At 31.8% G+C, this 19,678-nt stretch overlaps 2 protein-coding genes and 1 pseudogene across 6 annotated transcripts; 2 read left to right on the top strand and 1 right to left on the bottom strand.

The window, feature by feature from the left end:
• Positions 1-882: 882 nt before the first annotated feature.
• On the top strand, positions 883-3,168 carry LOC140968899 (uncharacterized). 3 transcript variants are annotated; one of them, XM_073430040.1, is made up of 4 exons: positions 886-1,566; positions 1,895-2,286; positions 2,363-2,726; positions 3,033-3,168. In XM_073430040.1, the coding sequence occupies exons 1-3, from the start codon at positions 1,452-1,454 to the stop codon at positions 2,714-2,716; spliced, it is 861 nt and encodes a 286-aa protein (XP_073286141.1). In that variant the 5' UTR covers positions 886-1,451; the 3' UTR covers positions 2,717-2,726; positions 3,033-3,168. The 3 variants fall into 3 exon arrangements, with proteins under 3 accessions (XP_073286142.1, XP_073286141.1, XP_073286140.1); XM_073430041.1 differs by lacking the exon at positions 3,033-3,168 and having other exon boundaries at positions 883-1,548; positions 2,363-2,978; XM_073430039.1 differs by lacking the exon at positions 3,033-3,168 and having other exon boundaries at positions 2,363-2,978.
• A 260-nt stretch (positions 3,169-3,428) lies between these two features.
• LOC140968898 (LRR receptor-like serine/threonine-protein kinase FEI 1) lies at positions 3,429-7,091 on the bottom strand. 3 transcript variants are annotated; one of them, XM_073430037.1, is made up of 13 exons: positions 6,840-7,091; positions 6,574-6,709; positions 6,387-6,458; positions 6,226-6,297; positions 6,050-6,121; positions 5,887-5,958; positions 5,710-5,781; positions 5,411-5,517; positions 5,138-5,311; positions 4,719-5,051; positions 4,360-4,614; positions 4,035-4,168; positions 3,429-3,904 (listed from the first exon to the last, which is right to left on the bottom strand). In XM_073430037.1, the coding sequence occupies exons 1-13, from the start codon at positions 6,925-6,927 to the stop codon at positions 3,680-3,682; spliced, it is 1,812 nt and encodes a 603-aa protein (XP_073286138.1). In that variant the 5' UTR covers positions 6,928-7,091; the 3' UTR covers positions 3,429-3,679. The 3 variants fall into 3 exon arrangements, with proteins under 3 accessions (XP_073286138.1, XP_073286137.1, XP_073286139.1); XM_073430036.1 differs by having other exon boundaries at positions 3,430-3,904; positions 4,360-4,617; positions 6,840-7,090; XM_073430038.1 differs by lacking the exon at positions 6,050-6,121 and having other exon boundaries at positions 3,430-3,904; positions 4,360-4,617; positions 6,840-7,090.
• Positions 7,092-16,079: 8,988 nt separating this feature from the next.
• On the top strand, positions 16,080-19,652 carry LOC140968900 (uncharacterized; annotated as a pseudogene).
• Positions 19,653-19,678: the final 26 nt, after the last annotated feature.

Genomic DNA, 19,678 nt, shown 5'->3' with positions numbered 1-19,678 from the left:
TAACTAGAGATGGAGTGGGTCTCATTTGAGACCATCTCACGGATCTTAATCTGTGAGACGGGTCAACCCTACCCATATTCACAATAAAAAGTAATACTTTTAGCATAAAAAGTAATACTTTTTCATGGATGACTCAAATAAGAGATATGTCTCACAAATACGACTCGTGAAACCGTCTCACACAAGTTTTTGTCCTAGAGATGTCAATGAGACGGGATGAAATGGGTATGGCTAAACCCAATACTCGTCCCATGAAGAAAACTTCGACCCATTACCCGCCCCACTCCGGTTAAATATTATTCGGACCCGCCCACCCCGAATACGAGATGGGGCCGATTAGACCTGTGTGAGACCCGGATTTTTTTAAAATGAAAACAATAATCTTCTTTGTCACATGACTGAATTATGAAACAAACAAGCCTCTAAATACAACACAATAGAAAACTAATCATGTCTTTGACCCCACTTAATAATAACAAACATAGTATTTTTACGACATAATAAATTACATAAAAAAAGAGTTACGAGATCTCCAAAAAAATCTTGACATCTCAAAAAATAAGTCATAACAGAACTTAAATAGATCAATATAAAATCAACGAATAAGAAATATTTCAGACACATTTTTCAGGATCATCTTCCTCTTCATCACGAATAATGGGATGCTAAAAAATGAAAATTAATAAAACTAAAACCCTAGAATATTTATATCCACATATATGGGACGAGTATTATAAGATCCATGACCCGTCTCATATCCAGACGGATCTGAAAAATTAGATCGAGATATGTCCTATGATCCATTTAATATGGCCAAACCCGTCCCAAACGTAGCGGGTCCATTGACATCCCTAAGGCTAACGTCAGATATCATCAGCCACACACTTTCTTGCTATTATATTTGTCTTTTGTCTTCTTCTTCTTGAGCACCATCTCATCTCTCGCGCCGGTAGCTCTTTGGAATTTTGTCAAGAAAAATTATAATATCAACAGGAAACGCGAATTCAATCTTCTCTTTTGGATAAAAAAAAAAAACGTGAAATCTTCATTCTTTTCCATCCAGAAAAAGTGAAGAATTATGATACCTTACTAGATATTCTCCTTCAAAACCGCCGGTGGATTTTCCTTGTTCAGAATTTGAAATTCTGGACATCTAAAAAAATTTGGGAAGAAAAAGTGTACTTTTGCTTGATTTTTGCTGAATAAAGTGTAGAAAGATGGAGGATGTCACGAGCAGCCGTTGTTCGCACAGTTCCCATATCACAGAGATCATCATCACCAGCTTCTTTCGTCATAAAATTTGATTCCCATTTCTCGAAATCCACAGCGGGAAAAGGGTTAGTTGTAGAGATTCAAGAGAAAAAATATAAAGTAGAAAAAAGTAGTTGTTTTCGTGCCGGTTCTTGGAAACCTCATTATCGTTATACTGCTTGAAATCACTTTAATCGGCCATGGCGGATTGGATCACCGGTGATGCAAAGAAGCAGACGCAGAAACGCAAGAGGCCTTGTAGCGATCGGCCTCTCGATCCAATCCTCGCTAAATCACGTGCAAACTCGTCTTCTGGTATTTGATTTCTTTGTTTTTTGTCTCCTTTCTTGAATTAAATCGCGTTGACTTATTTATTCTATTTTTTGAGCATTTTAATTTTGTTGAAGGTGTTCTTCGATCCAATACTCATGGTGTTTGCAATTTTCAACGACTAACCATTTTGTTGACTTTATTTATTTTTTATTTTTTTAAAAAAAGAACAATTGTGCTTCTGTAAAGCCTACCCGAAAACGACTGTAATATTTCTCGAATTGTTGTTTGAAGCTATGTCGGGAATGGTTTGTTAGCTTCAGTCAAGTCTAGTATCATTGTCTGATGTATTTCGAGTCTGCTTTCTGGCCAGGATCCGGTACCATGGTTAGTTTTGGAGCTGTTGGGGTGAAAAAATCAAGAAACTCATATCTTTACTCCTGTGACCAAGAAGAGATCATAGACGAAGTTTTTGATGAGTATTTTAACGAAACAGAAAAAAGGAGTCGCCTCTCAATCGACCAAATCCAGTTTCTTGAGAGGAGTTTTGAAGTAGATAATAAACTCGAACCGGAAAGAAAGATCCAGCTAGCAAAAGAGCTCGGCGTGCAGCCTCGACAGATTGCAGTATGGTTTCAGAACCGTCGAGCACGTTGCAAGACAAAGCAGCTGGAAACAGATTATGAGATATTACTTGCAAGCTATGATAGCCTGAAAACTGACTATGATAATCTTCTCAATGTCAACGAGAAGCTAAAAATGGAGGTGGTGATTATTTACTCTCAAGTTTTACGTTCTTATATCATATGACATGTTTTCTAATGTTTGTTTTTTCTTATAGGTTCTACACCTTAAAGATAACAAGTTTGTTGTATGTAATGAGAAGCAAAACACACAAATTTTTTATGCTGAAGAGTTTTCTGGAATTCTGCTGGAAAGACACCAAGAATCCAATGTGTCAGTAGTTGGTGATAAGAACAAGAACCATAGCTCGGCCAGAAGTAATGTAACTGATACCATTAGTCCATGTTTCTCGAATATGATCAATTCACCTCTCACGGAATCTGGTGATTCTTCACATGCTTTTGAGCTTGATGGGTCAGAGTTTTCTCCAAGCGAGTACTGCCTGTCACCTGCAAATTCCAATTACCTTTTGTTTCCAGCTGAGGAACATGGCTTTAGTTTCTGGTACTGAGCTCCATAAGGTGCACTTCCGGGACTTCTCTGTCATCTGTTTTCACGTCTAGCATATTTATTACAGCATACAAAGTAAGAATAATATCCCATCTTTAGGACTCAGAAAGTTGTGTTCTGTCCTATGTTAGAAATGGCTCCTTTCATCGTGTTCTTTTGTTGTATTGTGATTTTGACTGGTTTTCTATATGGTTTAGTGACAATCTTTGTAAACGCTTGTGGATTATGTAGTCGTGCGATTGAATGCTAGAACGATCTATGTTGATGTGGTCTCTTCATTCCTTGATTTCTTTGATACATATCTTTGTTACGTGTAGGAATGACCACGACTTCGAAATCGACAGTTCAGAACCAATGGTTCCAGTTTGGAGCGGAAACCATACTGCTCAGAGACGTTAACTCCAATTTGCAAATGTTTCAATTCCAATTCTGATCAAAATCTATAAATTTCCATACAATTCACAAGATAATTAAGTTGTGAAGCTGTTTATATTTAATCATACAATAACTTTACAGAAGGTTGATTTTGATCTTTCATTTTCTTTTGGAAATAAATTCAGATATTGTTTGACAGTGATTTAAAGTACACTGTTGTTATCCATGTTTGAACGGTTTTGATTGTGATTTCACAGGATGATGTTCTATTTCATTTCTAGGTAAATTTTTAAGAATGATCTGATTTCATTTCAAATCAGTGCCAACAGTACAACTTAATTCCATGAATGAGCAAAACTGGTTTTCTTCCATCCAAACATTAGATACAATACAAAACAAAAATAATCTACAAGGCAATGTGAGTACCAAAGACAAAATGCACATTCAACTTGAATGTACGAATACAACTCAGTCCGATGAACGCGATAATCATAACCATAATACCCACGAGACAATGGGTATTAGGAAAAAAAATTTCTTGGTTTAGCATGCTTCTAAAACGATAAGTTAACTGATAATTAGCAATCAATCAAGATTTATCCGATGGAGACTCCACAAATTCACTCATACAAGGTGACATGACCTCTTGCTCCAAAAACTGCAGTACTTGTTGCATCGAGGGGCGGTCATCTGGATTAGCATCAGTGCATTCTGCTGCTATATCTACGATTGCCTCTACTGTCTCTACATCTGCATCAGCGCACCTTTTATCCAATATGTCTTCCAATCGATTGTCTCTCAAAAGGGTGTTCATCTGTACACCATTTTAATGTGAAATGATCAAGCTTTTCTACCACAATACAGTCATTAACAGTCTGATTTTGCTGCTTCTAATTTTATACATTTGCTGGTAACAAGATTGAAAAAAGTTTGACTTGACATACCCAACCAACAACATTTAATCCACGCCTGACAAAGGTCGGATCAGTGGGGCGTTTTCCAGTTATGAGTTCTAGCAGTAAGACGCCAAAGCTGTAGACATCCGACTTCTCTGTGGCTCTTCCACTCTGCAGATATTCTGTTCCAGGTTTAAATAAAGAACATGGTAAGTTTTGTTATTGATGAGGATTTCGGGAAGGGTTCTGAATTTTCTTCAAGCAAACATAGCGCCATAACACCGTTTCTTTTAAAAAAAACCTTTGTCGAGCAATCAATTATCATTAGTCATGAGACTCAGAAATCTTAGTGCATTAAACACGTAGAACAAACCTGGAGCCAGGTAACCAAATGTTCCTGCAACAACAGTTGTGACATGAGCATCCTCATCAACCAACAGTTTGGCAAGACCAAAGTCCGAAACATGAGGCTCAAGGTTCTCGTCGAGTAGTATATTGCTAGACTTTATATCACGATGAACTATTTTAGGGCAGCAATCATGATGTAGGTAAGCTAATCCTCTCGCAGAACCGGTGGCGATCCTTAATCGAGCAGCCCAATTCAAGGATCGGTTCTCTACCCAGTATTCTTCTAAAAGCCACGCAAAAAGTCAATAAATAGCATAGAATCTTTCTTACAAGTAACTATTTGACTTAAATTTAGTGGTTCGAGGAGAAAAGTTGAAAGCATACCATGCAAGAAATCGTCTAAGCTACCCATGGATAAATAGTCATAGATCAGGAGCTTTGCCGTGGGAAGCCTACAGTAACCTCTGAGGTTGACTAGATTAATATGCTTGACGCTACCTAAGATTTCCAGCTCCCTCTCGAAAACTTGATCTGAACCTTCTCGTGTACGATCAACTTTCTTGACAGCAAATGTTCCACAATCGTTCATAACCATTCTATACACAGTCCCAAATCCTCCAGCACCAACAATATCCTCTTCGTTAAGGGATTCAATTTTTTCTACTAGCTCGCAAGAAGGGTATGGAAGATCACCATGGAAAGTGATAAGCTTGGCACCTAGAAAAATAAAAAGAAAAACAAACCATGAAAGACCAACTAGAAGATTAAAAATTTTGCAAGATTTTTATAGGAATCTTTTTTACTTGGTTCTTTGTAGACTTGCTTCTTCACTTCGGTATATCTCTTAATAGCCCTTTCTTTCTTTGACAGCAACCAAATCCAGAGAAAGCCAGAAAGCAAAATAAACGCAAGCCCTAACGCAGATATTGCACCAATCACAGCTCCTTTGATGAAGTGGGAGGATCGTCCCTCAGGCACTGGATAGAGAAGCGTATTCTCAAAATGGGAACTTTAGAACTTCAGTTTAAAGTAAATAATTAGGTTTCAATCCTATTGTCTAATGATGATGTTAATACCTACTGCTTCATCGCTGGCAGCATGAGGCAATACAGCAGGGAATCCTAGTGAGGTTCGGCATGGCTTGCCGGCTTGTCGGCCACAGAGATCTAAGTTACCAGTAAACCTGTGCACGAGCATAGATATGCAGATCAGTGTCAAAATCTTCAACTTTACCTAAGGATGACAAAATAAGAAAGTTCTTGTTGGTGAAAACCAACGAACATAAGAAAAACAATCTGGTTGCTCATGAATTTGATCATCCAATAATAATTTGCAATAATATTTCATTTTCAACTTACGGTAAAAAGGGACTTACGACGAGTTTCCAAACTTGCTTAGCACTCCAACTTCGGGGATTTCACCTGACAAGAAGTTTGTAGACAAGTTCCTGAAGAAATTAATTAACAGTGTCAAAAATTCATAGCTTTACCTTAAACAAATTTGCCTAAAAAATCAAACACATAAATGATGAAAGCAGTGCCAGTCAACTTACAGATTTTTCAATCTGGTTAATCGTCCTAACGAAGAGGGTATGGCACCTCTAAGTGTATTGCTAGACAAATCCCTGTATAACGATAATTAATATCGATCACTCGAACACTTTAATGAATCAACAGGGCTTGTGATTAACAGATGAAACAATACAAAGTTCTTACAATATAGTCAACATAGAAAGGTTTCCAATATTTGAGGGTATGCCTCCTTGAAAATAGTTAGCCCGAAGATACCTACATTAACATTTTTAATTTTAAGAAAATGGGTAAAAAAAACACATGGAAAAATATAAAAAACATAACTAAGAAAATGAAAAAGGGGACGCTTTTCCACTTACAGAGCTCTTAGTTCGGAACAATTTGCAATTTCATAGGGAATGAAACCATGAAGACTATTCTGATGAAGTGCCCTATGTTAATGAATCAATGAAAATATAAACAAAATACGCATAGCACCAACCTTTGAATATAAACATATAATAATAATTATCGGACTTACAATCTCTGTAATCGATTGAGTTTACCAATGATAGGAGATATAATCCCCTCAAACTGCATATATGGCAAGTTTCTACAAGTAATCACACGAAACTTTAAGCAAGATTGGAACAACCCCATAGGACAAAAGATTTTTTTAAAAAAAAAAGGAAAGAAAAGGCTTGAACACTGATAAAAGAGCCACACACATAGATATTACTCTTGAATCTTGAGTGCCACAAGAAATACCAATCCATTTACAAGGAGAATCATCAGAATCGTTCCAGTTTCTCAGAAAATTCTTGCTGTCATTCAAACTGTTCTTCACTTCCAACAATGCAATCCCTAAGAAAAACAAAAAAGAAAATAATTTAAAATGGGAACAAACCCGCAAAGATTTACCCATTTTAAAGAGAAAGGTGCACCAAAGATTCGATTTTTCCTTCAAAAAAGGTAATAAAACGAAGTATCATACCATCTGGAGAGAGAGCTAAAGAGCATTCACTCAAAAGGGTTGTTGCCAAAGCAGCTGAGAAGAGCGAAACGAAAGAACACACTTTCATTTCTCAGATTCAAAATGTGAGTTTCCTGTGAATCTGCACCTCAAGACAAGGTCTGAACTGTGTCCTGAGCAATTTTACTGCAATATTTTTACCTTTCAAATTTTAATTTTAAATGCAGAAGAAATGCGACAAAGAAATGAAGAATGATAAAAAGCAAAAATAATGATAGATTTTTGGAAGTGGGCAAAGGTATAATTACACTGCGTTTACTAGTAAAAATCTATAATGATTAGGCACAAGTCTAGATAAGATCTCAAGTTAAGAATCAAACACGGTAAACAAATCCAACATGTTTATAAGTTTTTCGAGTCTATTAGATAATTTTTTTATTTATATTTGAATTTATCGAGTTCGAGCTAAACTCGAATTTTTTTCGAACCTATTTCGAACCAAAATTATTTAGTTTGATAGCTCACGAGTAGTTCACGAACTTTAATATTTTATATAATATATGTCTATTCCGAGTCTTTCGGATTTTTCGACCTTTCGAACCATCATTCTTGAACTTCTATATCTGGGAAATAGCTCGAATGACTTGCGAATATGTTCGAACATTTCGAGCCGAAATCGAACAAAAAATTTAAAATTTTCGAGTTTCGAATCGTGATCAAACTATAACATATTTCATTCGAGTCTTAAATTTTTACTAATATTCGACTCGATTCATTCACACATCTAATTATTCAAACATCATCATGGCTGTCCTTGTTGTTGATTTTTGGGCTCAAGATTTTGAGATAATAATAATTCTTTTTTTAATATAATTTTTAAGCTTTATAAGTTTTTTTCAATTAAAGAAAAAATTCTTTATAATTAATCTTCTCGTTTTAAATTTAAGATTTTCATACTTAAATAAACTTTCATGGCCAATATTATGACATACTTATGTGTTCATATTTTGATAATTTCAAAGGCCTTTTTTATAGGATATATCTTAAAAATATTAATTTTACTAAAATTTGTACAAAAACTTTTTTTTATATCCAAAATACAAACCAAATATCAAGCAAAAGCCTCCAATTTTCTGTACATTTTTAAAATTTTTATTGATAATTGAGCCATTAGAATACATAGCCGTTGTCTTCAGTGAGTGGAATTTAATAAACTCTCATGCTAGACTTTGCGTGATCTACACTCCCTCTGTATGGCAAGATCCATGTAAAAAAAACCAATGGATGAGAGTGTGTACGACATTCGAAATTATGGCGCGTGAGATTTTTTTTTATTAGTATTAAAAAATAAAATCGAAGCTGCAGTTCCCGACCGAGCAAAATTTTGAATGGAAGAAACAGTTTAATAAAAACAGCTCACGCGCGCAAATGGTTGTGTTCGGTTTTCGGGGTATCATTTTGAAATTTTACCTTTAGAAAATATATTCGGAATACGGATGGTAAAGGGACGGGGTAGGGACGGGTTTGTCATCTCCATCTCCATCTTTGAATTTTATCCTCACCATCATACCCGTCCTGATCACCGCTTTTTCGGGTTCGGGGAATCCCTAAATCCGAAACTTCGGGGATCAACTTCTCATCCCTGTCCTCATCCCCGTTTCAAAAATATTAATATAGCGAAACGATGACGGATTCAAAGATTTTCTCAAACCAAAACTTATTATTATTTATTATTATTAGTGATAATATTAATATTAATATCAATATTAATAATAATAATATTATTAATATTTTACAAAATAATATTATAATTATATTATTGATACTAATAATACTATTATTTTATTATTGATATATTTTTAGGGCGGGTTCGGGGATGGGGCTAGTAATCCCATACCCGTCCCAAACTACATCTGGGGTTTAAAAAAATCCCTGAACACAAACCCAAAACCGAAAAAATCGGGGATCCTCATCTCCGTTTCGGGTTTCTCCTGTGGAGTCTCAAACCCGTGAGGAAAATTGTCATCCCCAATTCGAAAGAATGTTATGTATTTTTAAAATTGTCAAAACAGATCGGTTACTCGAGCCAATTGGTAAACTATCACATGATAAGTAGGCCGGCTCACCATTTGGACATGTGACCTATTTTATGTTATGGGATGTGCTGACTCGATGAGATTTTGCATCGAATTTTTCGGGGAAAAATTCACTGCCCGTATTTTGGTCGGACGTGATTTTGCCAACCAAACCAACATCTTTTGTGTGGCAAGGTCAGTTAATCCGAACATATTTTGACAGCTATTTATGTAATTAATTTTATGTGAGAAAATTATAATCGTGTTTGTAGATATCAAATTTGAATATAAAAAATATTGAAGTAATTATTTTTAAATTATTATATTTTAGATAACTATATAATATAATGATAGAATACTCATGAAATTATGAAAAGTTCGTGTCATATTGGTTTTTTAGGGAATAGTTTCGTATCCTATAATAAACTTTTTTTCCTTCCTAACATAAACTGAAAACCATTCATCATTCGATACATTTTATTTTTTTTTAAAAAAACCTCATTTTAAAAAATATATACATCGAAATCGAAAACAAAATCAAATATAAATGTTTATTATTGAGATGAAAATAGTATATCGGAACAAAATCTCCTAATATCATCACATATGGGCGGATCCAAGCACATCTATGAAATTGGCTTAACTCGTTAAGGGTTATGCATCATTATTGACCAGAGTTCTTAAAAGTCAGAGCTCGTATTCTCTTCAAAAAAAGGCCGAGCTCAAGAACATATCAAAGCGACCAAGCCCATGAAAATTCTGACAAGACCGAACCCACATACCATTCCTTAATAATATGCTCTTTGATTCATTTTTTGAAGAATTTGGGTTTGAGTCTCAATTCTGGAATATCCAATATGGATTTTTATGCGTGAACCAATAGTTCGATTTTTTTATGGGTTTGATTTAGATTTAAGTTGATGTCTTGTTGAATTTGTTGTTGCCTCTTCATCTGGCTCTCCTCCAGCACCAAATTATCCTATGACAATCCCTTCTTCATGTATACAACTTCTCTTTTAGATGTCATTCAAGATATCATCCACGACTAAATTGGTCCTAGTTAGAGTGAAAAAGAAGCGAGGAGATTCTCGAAAGCGGAAAAGGATCCAATTTATGTTAAGCTACTTTGAAAAATGATATTGCTAGGTGTTTAATTATATATAACTATTGGATTTCAAACATCTTTAAAAACACATTTTAGCAATTAAGGAATATGAACAAAATATAATTATATGCAGCAGTAATCTATATCTATATCTATATATATATATAAAAGCAGAGTTGTCTGCTATTTTAAATAATTTCTCGCCTAAATATGCATTCTAAAAAAGGAAATTATCAAAATTTGTGGTAAAATATATTATAATAAATGTCTAAATATATTTAATTCATTAATAAAACTGTATATCGAAATCTGTGTGTATAATAACTTGAAAATTGAATCTCTTCTAAAAATTACAAACAAAATTAAATTAGATTTCAAATTTCAAACCCAAAAATTAAATTTCATTTTGGGAATTATAAACCAAATTCAAATTGTTATTCAAATTTTAAATACAGATTCTGGAAATTTGAATCATGCTTCAAAAATTGTGCTCTGAAATCATTTTATTAATTTAACATTAATGTTTTTTATACTATAAATACATATATAAATTTGCATGATATATCATCACAACACACAACTTCCAGATTCCAAAAACTCTGCCAAAATAATACAAAACCGTTGTCAAATTCCTTTTGTAGCAGCTAATCTTTCATACCCTAATGGCACCTTTATTCAGTTATGTTCGTGAAGTTGAACCTTCAACCTGACAGTGGGCGTTGAAACTACGTATGGTTCGTTGTTACGATCTTCCTCCATATGGAAACAATGGACCTACTTTCGAATGCATCTTCCATGATCATGAGGTAACAAATTTATATATGTATTTGATATTGAAATCCTGTAAACACGTGAAATATAATATATACATTCTCCCTATTTTTTTAGGGTTCGCGCATACATGCAACAATAAAAGAAGGTCTCATACAGAAAATGAAACCAATTCTCCGAGATGGTCATCTTTTTGCAATCAAAAATGTAATTGTTGCAGACAATCGTCTGAAATACAAGACAACAACATATAAATACAAACTCATATTTATGAATAAAACTAATGTCTGCGAGATTTTTGATGATACTTTTTCATCAACTATGTTTCAATTCTAGAGCTTTAGAGATTTGAAAAATGCAGATGTCATTGATGAGAATGAACTTTTTGGTAAGCTGATTTATTTTATTTACTTATGGATCTATCACATTTTCTATTATCTTTATGTTTACTTACAAGTTTTTTTTTAATTTCTTTCTAGATATCATTGGGAAAATAATAGCAAGAGACTCACCTCAAAATAAAGAAATTAGTGGACGTTCTACAAAACTTATCGATTTTGTCATTGAAGATTTAGAGTAACGACAATTTTTCTTATTTTCATATTTTATTTGTGCAAATTAATTTTTGTCATTTTAAAATCTATTTTATTGTTTGTTAGAAACAACAAATTACCATGTACTTTGTGGGGAAATTTTGTTGACGAATTCATGGCATATTTGGGCACTGTCCGTGATGAACCAGTTGTTATTCTTCAAATGTGTCGTGCAAGACGATTTAGGGGTGAAGTGCGAGTTCAAAGTACTTTTTATGTCATCAAAATGATATTAAATGGAGACTTAGCTGAATTACTTGAATTTCGAAACAGGTATTTTAAATTTAGTTTTTTTTTGTTTATAATTTAATTTCTCTTTTTGTTATGACTGAATTTTAATAACTTTTCCAATTTAGGATGACTTCTGATTGCAAGACTCCAACAAATTCAATTAGCACCATTTCATCGCAATCTGCCCCAAATATCGTGGATGAATTTTCGATAATACTATGAGTAATATTATTATAAGTTTAATTTTGAAATTAAGATTTCATGAGACATTTTTATCTTAATTTCAAACATTTGCTTTTATGAAATTTAAATTATATTATTATTGTCGACTTTATTAATGCAATTAAGTTTTATTGTTCAATTGTGTGTTAACAAATTTATCATTTTCGTATTAAGGCTTTTTTTTCTTCACAAAATTTATAATTTTAATAATTAATGCGGATAAAATTAATATTAAATATTTTTTTTTGCATATGTGAAAAATAAACTGTGACTACCATCAATCAAAAGGCAATCCAATTCATAATCATAAATTGTGCTCTATTAAAAATGTTAACTACTAAAATTTATAGATACTTGAGTATATACTGAAAAATGCAACACGACAAGCAAACATAAAATAGTGCATTTGTTTAAATGAAGATTGATGTCACCCACAAAACAAATATAAAATTTTTTTGTCACCCACAAGCAGAGTTGTCTGCTATTTTAAGTAATTTCCCGCCTAAATATGCATTCTAAAAAAGGAAATTATAAAAATTTATGGTAAAATATATTATAATAAATGTCTAAATATATTTAATTCATTATTAAAACTGTATATCGAAATCTGTGTATAATAACTTGAAATTTGAATCTCTTCTAAAAATTACAAACAAAATTAAATTAGATTTCAAATTTCAAATCCAAAAATTAAATTTCATTTTGGGAATTATAAACCAAATTCAAATTTTAAATACAGATTATTGAAATTTGAATCATGCTTCAAAAATTGTGCTCCGAAATCATTTTATTAATTTAACATTAATGTTTTTTATACTATAAATATATTAACCCATATTCCAAAACATATTAAATACTTTTTCACATATAATCAAGAAATATATTTCCAATTAATGCATTAAGTAGATGCTTAAACACACGTTAAAAACACAAGAAGGCAAGTAAAAATAAAATGGCGTACAAATTTCAATTAAATATGATGTCAAATAAATCCAACATAAATTAAAAAAATCAGTCCAAACAATTAACTTTTTCCTTAATCCAAAAATGATATTCTTGAAACTTCACGTACAGAATTAACTATCTTTCCAAAATAGAGGCTTAAAAAATTTAAAAACTAAAATATACAGTTGTTTAGAGTTTCAAAAAAGCCACTAAGAATAAATGACTAGTTAATTCCATTAAAATTAACTCAAAAAAATTTGTTATGCACAACTAATTTCAAGTTTCAGAATACCTACATTAATGAGCTGTTTGATTACTGCTTTAATAAACTCAAAACACTACTACAACTCATTCTTCTTTGAAATTTCTCAACAAAAATCCAATTTGTTCAAAACACAATCACAAATCCTATCCACTCATATTTTTAACAATCAAACACATACCGTCAACAAAGATGCGACATTAACAGATCAATTCTTCAAAAAAAATAACAAGGCAGAATTTCGAAGGCTCAAACCAACAAAGAAGCGACTGACAAATTCAAGTGTTCTAAGGGGCAAGCGACAGAGAAGTGACGACCAAACAAAAAGTATTTTTTTTTGCTCATGTTATTAATTGAAAAAATTTATGCCTTTGAGGCGAAAATGTAGTATACCTTATTTCCAAAGTTCTAATCAAGAATATGTTTTCTGAAAGTACCTGCCCTGACTTAACTCTTTCGGAGAATGAGTTTTTAGTCTTTGATGATGTTCTGTCATACCATAGTTACACCTTCAAGATAAACAAACTTTATTATCAAAACATTAATATGCAGAAATAACAAAATAATAGAATAAGGATGAATCTAAGTTTTTTTCCTTCGAAATATGTGTGCAAAATTAAAATAATAATGATTGTTAAAATAACATGTAAAAGATTATTCGAGATTCGGAGATATTTTCATAAAAAGATATTTAATCTCGAAAACTCTACAATTGTATGCAAGATTTATCATTGATTTAATATCGAAAAAATGCATATATTATCTAAAGAATTTTACAGAATCCGAAAGAATGACAAAATAATTTAAAACAATCATCATATTAATAGATTCTTAACTCAGAAAACTCAAATGTAGATTCAAATATATTACTTACCAAATTTTTCTCTGAGTTAGATCTCATGAAATTTTAAAACAAAAGAAATCTGTTTGTATGGAATATTTTCTCAGAAAAGTTGATAGTATATCTAAATAAATTAGTTACTGTATCGATTTTTTCTGAGGTATAGAAATAAAAACATGAAGATCTGGGTGGAACGTGACCAGATCTAAATAGATCTTGTGCCCCATAAACAGATCTATAGATCCTTTTCGAAAAAAATGAATAATGCTTTAAAACAAGTTTTATAATTTTCCTATTTCGGAAAAAATAAATTTTTTTATATGATAATTTTCGGATTTAAAGCTTTCTTTAACAGATCCGAAAATTCTTAACCCGAAATTAATAGAATGTGAAGCAAAAATGTCAAAATAATTTAGAAAAGACCCAAAAAATAAAATCAAATTTTTTCTCAGAAAAATCGACTGTAAATCTGATTATATTAGACCCCATAAAGATTTTTTCTGAGGTAAAAAATTCGAGTATGCATCTGTGCACACCATCAATTTCGGCGTGAAGATAAAACACTCGAAAAAGAAGAAAAAAATTAGATCTAAAATTACATGTCCATCAATAGATCTATTATCCAGAAATCCTGAAAATAAAATTAAATCAAGGATAAAAAAATCAAAATATAAATATTCTTTGAACGGTATCAAAAAATCCGAAAAACAACAAAATGTAATCGTGATTTTCGGTGAACAATAATCACTGTATCGATTTTTTCTGATGTATAGAAATAAAAACATGAAGATCTAGGTGGAACATGACCAGATCTAAATAGATCTTGTGCCCCATAAACAGATCTATATATCTTTTTCGAAAAAAAATGAATAATGCTTTAAAACATGTTTTTATAATATTCCTATTTCGGAAGAAATAAATTTTTTTATATGATAATTTTCGGATTTAAGGCTTTCTTTAACGGATCCGAAAATTCTTATTCCAAAATTAATAAAATCTGAAGCAAAAACGTCAATATAATTTAGAAAAAACCCAAAAAAATGACATTAAATCTTTTCTCAGAAAAATCGACGTTAAGTCTAACTATATTAGACCCCATAAAGATTTTTTCTGAGGTAAAAAATTCGAGTTTGCATCTGTACACACTATGATATTCGGCGTGAAGATAAAACACTCGAAAAGATGAAAAAAACAAGATCTAAAATTACATGTCCATCAATAGATCTATTATCTCGAAATCATGAAAATAAAATTAAATCAAGGACAAAAAATCAAAATATAAATATTCTCCGTGAATCAAAAAATCCGAATAACAACAAAACGAAACCCTGATTTTCTGTGCACAAAAAAATTAAGAATAAAGAATAAATCATGGAATATTTTCGTTTGAGAGAAAGAAATCATGAAATATTTTCGTTTGATAGAGAATGTAGAAAGAAAAATGGGATATCAAAAGTCTCCCTTTGCCATTTATTTTTTACGTTTTGTGCGGGGAAAATATGTACAAATCCTAAACATACACGTATATATTGAGTCACTTTAGGGTTTAGAGAGATAGTTGGGTTGGTCTACTTCAATGTTTATTTAGTTGGGTTGGGCTAATTCATTAATTATTTGGTTGGGTGTTTATTTGTTGTCTTCGAATTTTTAAGGGAAAAAATTAAGCTATTTGAATANATGTAATGTTATTACAAATTAAAAAATTTCATCTATAATATAGATGAAAAATTTTAATTTGATTTTATTTTTGAGATCTAATATATTTTTTTTCAATGATAGTATAAAATCATTTTTCTCTTCAATATATCAACTTTAATCTTAGACCAACAATTCCCGAATCAATATAGAAGATTAAAAAATAATCGTATGTCAATTGATATAAACTACCATTTTTATATTTTTTTATTCATGCAAAATAATATAAACAAGGAAAAATTGTTAATTAACATATTTAGGATTAAAATATATGTATGGAATTTGACATGCTCAAAAAGCAAAATTTGTTAATTAAATTACTTCAAGACCAAAATTGATTATGGAATTATATAGTAGGCTATTGTCAATAATCCCTATTAAATAAATTTATATTAAATACCAATTACTATTTTTTTATACTTGAATACATTTATCTTGTGTCTTATCATTATAGATGTTTCTTTTAGAATTAGTTCCATTTATTTTAATTATTTTTTGTTGTAAATAGTTAAACAAAAAATATGGATTTGAGAGCCAGAGTATCTCAACAATTTAGTTTTCAAGGTTCAATCAAAATGCTGATTCCAACGTCAATATCTCCGTTAAGTGATATTACAAATGGTATGAATTTTTTTAATTAAATAAAGTACTTTTTTAAAGTTTTTCTAATATATAAATTACTGTATTTCATATTTATCATTTTTTTGTGCAGTTAATCCATCAAACCGAATGACCAAAAATGTATCTTTTGAAATACCTAGCAGCTCAACTACAAATATCTCAGAGATCATTGATCTAACTAATGGTGATGGTTTTCATATCTCTTCTGTTAAGATTCTTCATAAATTGAAGTATGTTCGTCAATGTAAATATTTAATGTGAATATATTTTAACATTATTACTAATGTTTAACTTTAATTTAAAATATGTGAAAATATACCCTAAGATGTTCTAATAATTAATTAAAAAAATTTATTTTTAAAATTCACATTTTCATTCTAGATATTATAATATTATAATATTTAAATATAATTTTTTTAACATATTTATTGCATTATTTCAATAATACTTATTATTATTTTTTTGCTTTTCGCAGTTGAAGAATCTGGTTCAATTCATATTAATTCAATTTCCATATCGGAAAGTCAACACGATTGCAATAATCGTGACAAAAGAACCTCAGTAACATCGATCGGTACATTTAAATTTTATGTTTGTATTATTTTTCCATTAGGATAATTTAATTTTTTGTTATGTTATTATATAAATTTTCTTTTATTTTTTTCCTTCAATTTATATTTAACAATGTCCTTTTATATATAGATTATTGGGATATAGGAAATCCAACGTACAAATGTGAATTTTGTGGTGCGATGTTTTGGTATGAAGAGAGGTTATGTCGAAGTTATAAATCTAGAAATCCTAAGTACTCTCTATGTTGTATGCAAGGAAAAATACAACTTCCTCCTTTAAAAAAACCTCCTCAATTACTGCATGATTTATTGAACGGAGTGAGTGAAAAGAGCAAACATTTTCTAGAGAGCATCTGATCATACAATAATATGTTTTGCTTCACGTCGATGGGAGGGAAGATAGATTCAAGTTTAAATCGAGGTGGCTCCCCTCCAATTTTTAAACTTCATGGTCAGAATTATCATTTAATCGGAAGCCTACTTCCATGTGAAGGTGCATTCCCGAAGTTTGCTCAGCTGTATATTTACGACACAGAAAACGAAATTTCTAATCGGATTTCTGTTGTCAGGTATATCTCAAATTCTATATGTTACATTGAATAGACCATATTTTCTATTTTTGTTCTAGAAATTAATTTTTTTTAATCGAAATATTTTTCAGACAAAATAACAACGCAAATAATCTACATTTAGAGATAGTTTCTGATCTGAAGGTAATGTTGGATGAAAACAATGTTTTGGTCAAGTGTTTTAGGATGACCAAAGAAAGAATGATGGTAGAAGGACGATCCGATGTGAAATTAAAGTTGATTGGTAGAAGAAGTGGGGACGGAAGGAGATATATTCTTCCATCTGCTTCTGAGGTTGCTGCATTAATTGTGGGAGATTTCGATGAGTCTTTGGGCAACCGAGATATTTTAGTAGAAACGCAAACGGGGCAACTTAAACGTATCAATGAGTTGAATCCTGCGTATCTTGCTCTCCAATATCCTATACTTTTTCCATATGGTGAGGATGGTTATAGAGAAGATATTCCATTTTCAGAATCTAAATCAAGTATTGGAGGAAGAAAAAAGGTGAGTCTAAGAGAATTTTTTGCTTATCGACTGCATGATAGAGATTTTGAATCTTCGAGTATTTTGTTTTCAAGAAGACTATTTCAACAGTTCATTGTCGATGCATACACAATGGTTGAATCTGCAAGGTTGACATATATTCGGATGCATCAAAAACAATTGAGATGTGAGATGTACAAAGGTCTTCATGATGCGCTTTTGCATGGTGAAACAAACGCATCTACACAAGGAAGACGTATTATCTTGCCTTCTTCTTTTACTGGAGGGGCAAGATATATGATTCGGAACTATCAAGATGCGATGGCTATATGTAAATGGGCCGGTTACCCGGATTTGTTTATCACATTTACATGTAACCCATAATGGCCAGAAATTTTGAGATTTATCGAGCACTATGGGTTGAGGGTAGAAGACCGTCCAGATATTGTTTGAAGAATCTTTAAAATGAAGTTGGATGCCTTGATTAAAGATTTTCGAAAGAATAAAATATTTGGAAATGTTAAAGCAGGTAAAAAAAATTATGTTTTTTTAATTATATATAAGGTACTACTATTTTGAATTTTAGAAAATTAATATATTTTAGTAAATATAATTAATTCTTATTCTCATATTGTTAGTAATATACACCGTGGAATTCCAAAAGCGAGGATTACCGCACGCCCACATTTTGCTTTTCCTCTGTAAAGAAGACAAATATCCAGCAGCAGAGGCAATAGATCATATCATTTCTGCTGAAATTCCTGATGAAAAAAATGATCATGTTTATTATGGTTCAGTACGAGATCTAATGATGCACTGTCCATGCGGTGAAACAAGAAAGAACTCTCCATGCATGTCTAACGGTCGTTGTTCAAAGCATTTTCCTAAAAAGTTTGTTGAAGTGACATCAATTGGTGAGGATGGATACCCAAGTTATAGACGCAAAGATAATGGGCGAACAATTATCAAGAATGGCGTTAATCTGGATAACAGATTTGTTGTTCCCCATAATCGTTATTTGTTAATTCGGAACGGAGACCATATGAATGTTGAATGGTGCAATCAATCTCGAGCTATCAAATATTTGTTCAAGTATATAAATAAAGGACATGATCGTGTGACTGCCTCATTCTATAAGAGCTCACATGATGATAGTTTAGGAAAAAATGTTGATAAAGTTAATATGTACTACGACTGCAGATATATTTCCCCGTGTGAGGCTGCGTGGAGAATTTTTGGATTTGATATTCAATACAGAGATCCACCCGTCGAGCGTCTGAGCTTTCATCTTCCGAATGAACAAAATATTATTTTTTCAGATTCAGATGAAATCAGTACCGTTCTCGATAGAACTACTATTAACCAGAGCATGTTTCTTGCTTGGATGGAAGCTAATAAGAAATATCCAGAGACAAGAGAATTAACATATGCTGAATTACCAATGAAGTTTGTTTGGAAGCAAGAAACATTCCCAGAAAACAAAGATTTTCAATCAGACGCATTTTTTACGTTCCTCCTGGTTGTGGGGAAATGTACTATTTAAGATGTCTTCTCAATGTAAACCGTGGCGCCACGTGCTATGATGATATAACTTTTGTTAACGGTGTTCAATACCGTTCATTTCGCGATGCTTGCTATGCATTAGGGTTGTTGAATGATGACAAGGAGTATATCGACGGCATTATTGAGGCAAGTCATTGGGCTTCAGCACAATCTCTGAGAGTTTTATTTGCTACTCTATTATCATCGAATTGTATCTGCCAACCTGAAGTTGTTTGAGAGTCATGTTGGACATATTTATCTGATGATATTTTATATAAACAACGTAACTTGCTGCAACACCAAGGTATGCATGAACTGATAATTTTTTTA

This window comes from Primulina huaijiensis, unplaced genomic scaffold (genome assembly GCF_012295235.1).
Source record: "Primulina huaijiensis isolate GDHJ02 unplaced genomic scaffold, ASM1229523v2 scaffold38355, whole genome shotgun sequence".
In the NCBI taxonomy this organism is placed as follows: domain Eukaryota; kingdom Viridiplantae; phylum Streptophyta; class Magnoliopsida; order Lamiales; family Gesneriaceae; genus Primulina; species Primulina huaijiensis.
Note: the sequence above shows the minus strand (reverse complement) of the source record. Positions and strands in the feature narration are given on the sequence as shown.

Excerpts from the sequence above, each read along its gene's own strand:
- LOC140968899 (XM_073430040.1), top strand. The coding sequence starts at position 1,452 with ATGGCGGATTGGATCACCGGTGATGCAAAGAAGCAGACGCAGAAACGC. Across the intron at positions 1,567-1,894 it reads ACGTGCAAACTCGTCTTCTG|GATCCGGTACCATGGTTAGT; the intron begins GTATTTGATTTC and ends CTTTCTGGCCAG. Across the intron at positions 2,287-2,362 it reads ACGAGAAGCTAAAAATGGAG|GTTCTACACCTTAAAGATAA; the intron begins GTGGTGATTATT and ends TTTTTCTTATAG.
- LOC140968898 (XM_073430036.1), bottom strand. The coding sequence starts at position 6,927 with ATGAAAGTGTGTTCTTTCGTTTCGCTCTTCTCAGCTGCTTTGGCAACA. Across the intron at positions 5,312-5,410 it reads TGCCAGCGATGAAGCAGTAG|TGCCTGAGGGACGATCCTCC; the intron begins GTATTAACATCA and ends TTCTCTATCCAG. Across the intron at positions 4,618-4,718 it reads CTTAGACGATTTCTTGCATG|AAGAATACTGGGTAGAGAAC; the intron begins GTATGCTTTCAA and ends CGTGGCTTTTAG.